Source organism: Sorex fumeus, unplaced genomic scaffold (assembly GCF_029834395.1).
Source record: "Sorex fumeus unplaced genomic scaffold, SorFum_2.1 ptg000036l, whole genome shotgun sequence".
NCBI classification, from domain to species: domain Eukaryota; kingdom Metazoa; phylum Chordata; class Mammalia; order Eulipotyphla; family Soricidae; genus Sorex; species Sorex fumeus.
The window spans coordinates 2,499,164-2,502,361 of NW_026606093.1; the positions used below are offsets into that span (position 1 = coordinate 2,499,164).

The 3,198-nt window shown below is 38.3% G+C and overlaps 1 protein-coding gene across 1 annotated transcript; it reads right to left on the minus strand.

The window, feature by feature from the left end:
* Window positions 1-1,797: 1,797 nt before the first annotated feature.
* LOC130027237 (olfactory receptor 8S1-like) lies at window positions 1,798-2,733 on the minus strand. The gene has a single exon (XM_056117907.1). It carries the CDS (start codon window positions 2,731-2,733, stop codon window positions 1,798-1,800), a length of 936 nt encoding a protein of 311 aa, XP_055973882.1.
* Between the last annotated feature and the right edge of the window lie 465 nt (window positions 2,734-3,198).

Genomic DNA, 3,198 nt, shown 5'->3' on the forward strand with positions numbered 1-3,198 from the left:
ATATCTTTTAAAGGAGAGTATATTCATCACCTTTCCCCACATTTAGATAAGGTGTCAGGTTTTTTGTTTTTTTTTTTTTTGCTTTTTAGGTCACACCCAGCGATGCACAGGGGTTACTCCTGGCTCTGCACTCAGGAATCACTCCTGGCGGTGCTCAGGGGACCATATGGGATGCTGGGAATTGAACTTGGATTGGCCACGTGCAAGGCAAACGCCCTACCCTCTGTGCTATCGCTCCAGCCCCAGGTGTTCAGGATTTTTGTTGCTAAATTTAAGCTTTATGTAGCTTCAATCTTAACTCATTGTTAAGTGAGTGCTGAACAAATAACTTCTCCTAGTCTCTATGATATATTTTCATTCTAATCATCAATTTTTGAGATAAAGAAGCTTCTAAATATGGTGTATTCTCTTTTCTTAAATTTTGCTCTGCTTTTTTGGACAATAGCACTGACTCATTAAAATGCCACTCAACTGAATGTCACAAGAAATTCTGCCTGTTTTCCATGTTATGAATTATGGATTAGAGGTTTGGGTCAGCTGAAAACCAAACATTGGCTTGCTAGTGGAGAGTGTGAAAAAAAGGGATTTCTAGTTCACACAAACTAATCATTCAGCAAACACAGGACTAGAAATTTACTCTCAAGGTTGAATGGCCATGTCCTCATCCAGGAACCCGAACACTTCAGCTTTGTAATATTAAAAACCACTATCAGTTTAAGTAACACTCTGTAACTCCTCCAATTACAGTGGGAAGTTCCTTTTAATGTAATAAATCTGGCATCTTGGTGGACAAATATTATGGCCTCCTGTAGGGCATCAACAGACTCTTCCAAGTAGTTTTGGGGTTCACTCAAGAGGAGGATATCGGGGTCACAGATTTTGTTTGTACATATTTTCCCTTCAAGACATTTCAAGTTCCACTCGATAAACTATATCATAGAGATATTTGTTACAATTGATGAATGTTTATGATATAACATAGTCACCAAGAGTGCTTCTTTACATTTTATTCAAAATTGACAAAAGGCATATCTGTAAAATGGTACAAAAGTCCTTATGTTCCTTCACCAAATCATTTAGATGATAATATTTTAAATAAATTATAAAAAGGATGTCACAAATATTAAAGTTACAGTAAAAATATTATGAAAACAATTTTTAATAACTTTGACACATTTAATGTGGGTGATATAGTTTATTTTTAAAATAATCTAAAAGCTGTTAGATTGATTAAAATTTAAAAATTATGATACTGTCAAGATTATGAAACAGGGAAACTATTTACAAATGCATTACTTCAAACAATATGAAATATTAGAAACCTTTTGGAAAATAACTTAGAAAGCTTTTTAACTGAAATTCAATCGTGAATAACTGTGAAACCTGGTCATTCATTATGATTCAATAAATTCTTACAAAATTGAAAAAAAAATTATGTTGTTATTCATCCTTGTCATCGGAACATGAATTCCTAATATTGCTCTCTATATCCAATAACTAAAACAATGATCAGGTTCTTATATAGCCAACTTACCATAACATGTAACTCAAGTAAATAAATTCCCAGTAATCCATTGACTGAGACAAGAGCAATATTACAGCAGGTAGGGGATATGACTTGCACATGACCGGCCACGTTCTACATCTAGCACACCATATGGATCCCTGAGCACACCAGAACTTACCTCTAAGTGCAGAGTCAAGAGTAAGCCCTGAGCACCAGCAGGTGTGCACCCCCTCCCCCACCAAAAAGAAATACACGAAGCAAACATAATAATATTTCTTGACCGTGGTCAGCTACTTAAAATATTGTGAATACTTTTTACAGGTCCTTCTCACACCTGCTTTCACTTCCTTGTTTTTCAGACTGTAGATGAGGGGATTCACTAAGGGGGTGACCACACTGTATTGCACAGAGGTGATCATCTCCAGTGGAGAGCCTGAGGTTGGCAGGAAATAGCGAAGGAATGCTGATCCATAAAATAAAACCACCGCAGTGAGGTGGGAAGAGCAGGTAGAGAACGTCTTGCCTCTACCCGAGGAAGAGCTGATGTTGAATATGGTGGAGATAATGAGAGTGTACGAAAAAATTATCAGGGAACAGGTAACAAGTCCATGAAAGAGGGCAGAAAAGAGCAGAACTGCAAAATTAATGGAGACATCAGAGCAGGACAGAGGGAAGAGAGAGGGCAACTCACAGCTGTAGTGTGGAATGGACCGATCCCCACAGAAGTCCAAAGTCACTGCTAGAAGGATATTGAGGAGTGCATCAAAAAACCCTAGGCTCCAGGCCCCCAAAGCTAACCCTTGGCAGAGGCTGTGGCTCATTTTCTGGTCGTAGAGCAGAGGGTGGCAGATGGCAACATAGCGATCATAGGCCATCACTGAGAGCAAGGCTGCTTCAGTACCCCCAGTGTCAAATACAAAGAAGACTTGAGCCAGGCAGCCCCTGACAGAAATGGTTTTCGTCGGAGACAGGAGATTCTCCAGCATTTTGGGCACTGTGGCTGAGGAGAAACAAAGGTCCAGAAAAGAGAGGTGACTCAGGAAGAAGTACATGGGTGTTTGGAGATGAGAATCAGCACCGATCACCAGCAGCAGCACCAGGTTCCCCACAAGTGTCTGGATGTAAATCACCAGGAACAAGACAAAGAGGAGAACCTGAATGTTGGGATCTGAAGACAGTCCAAGCAGGATGAACTCAGTGACGGTGGTGTGATTTTCCAGGGCCATTTTCAGAGTACTTTGTTCCTTTCCAATCAGAACAAAAAGTAGACTTAGGCTTCTAATATCCCCTAATCATCCCCTTCTCCTAATATTCTGATTTCTCGATTTTTCAACTCATGTTTTAAAACTTTCCTTTTTGATTTCCTTCGAACATCGTTATTCCATGTGCAATTCACCACTTCTAGCCACCGAAATCTGTACTACTACATTTTGATTCTCTACTTCTGATGTAAATCCTATGTTGTTATTTCATGTTTCTCAGCTCATCTCTTGTTTCTAATTAGCTTCATTTTTAACTTTGATTTTCTCCTTCAACTTTTATTTTTGAACTTTAATTTTATTATTTCTGAGAGTGGCTATGTTTCATTTCTTTATCTGATCTACTTGTAGCTCATTGACTATTTCTATATTCAATACCCATTTGTTATTTGTTAATATCATAAGATCTCTTCTTGATTATAATCTTTTATT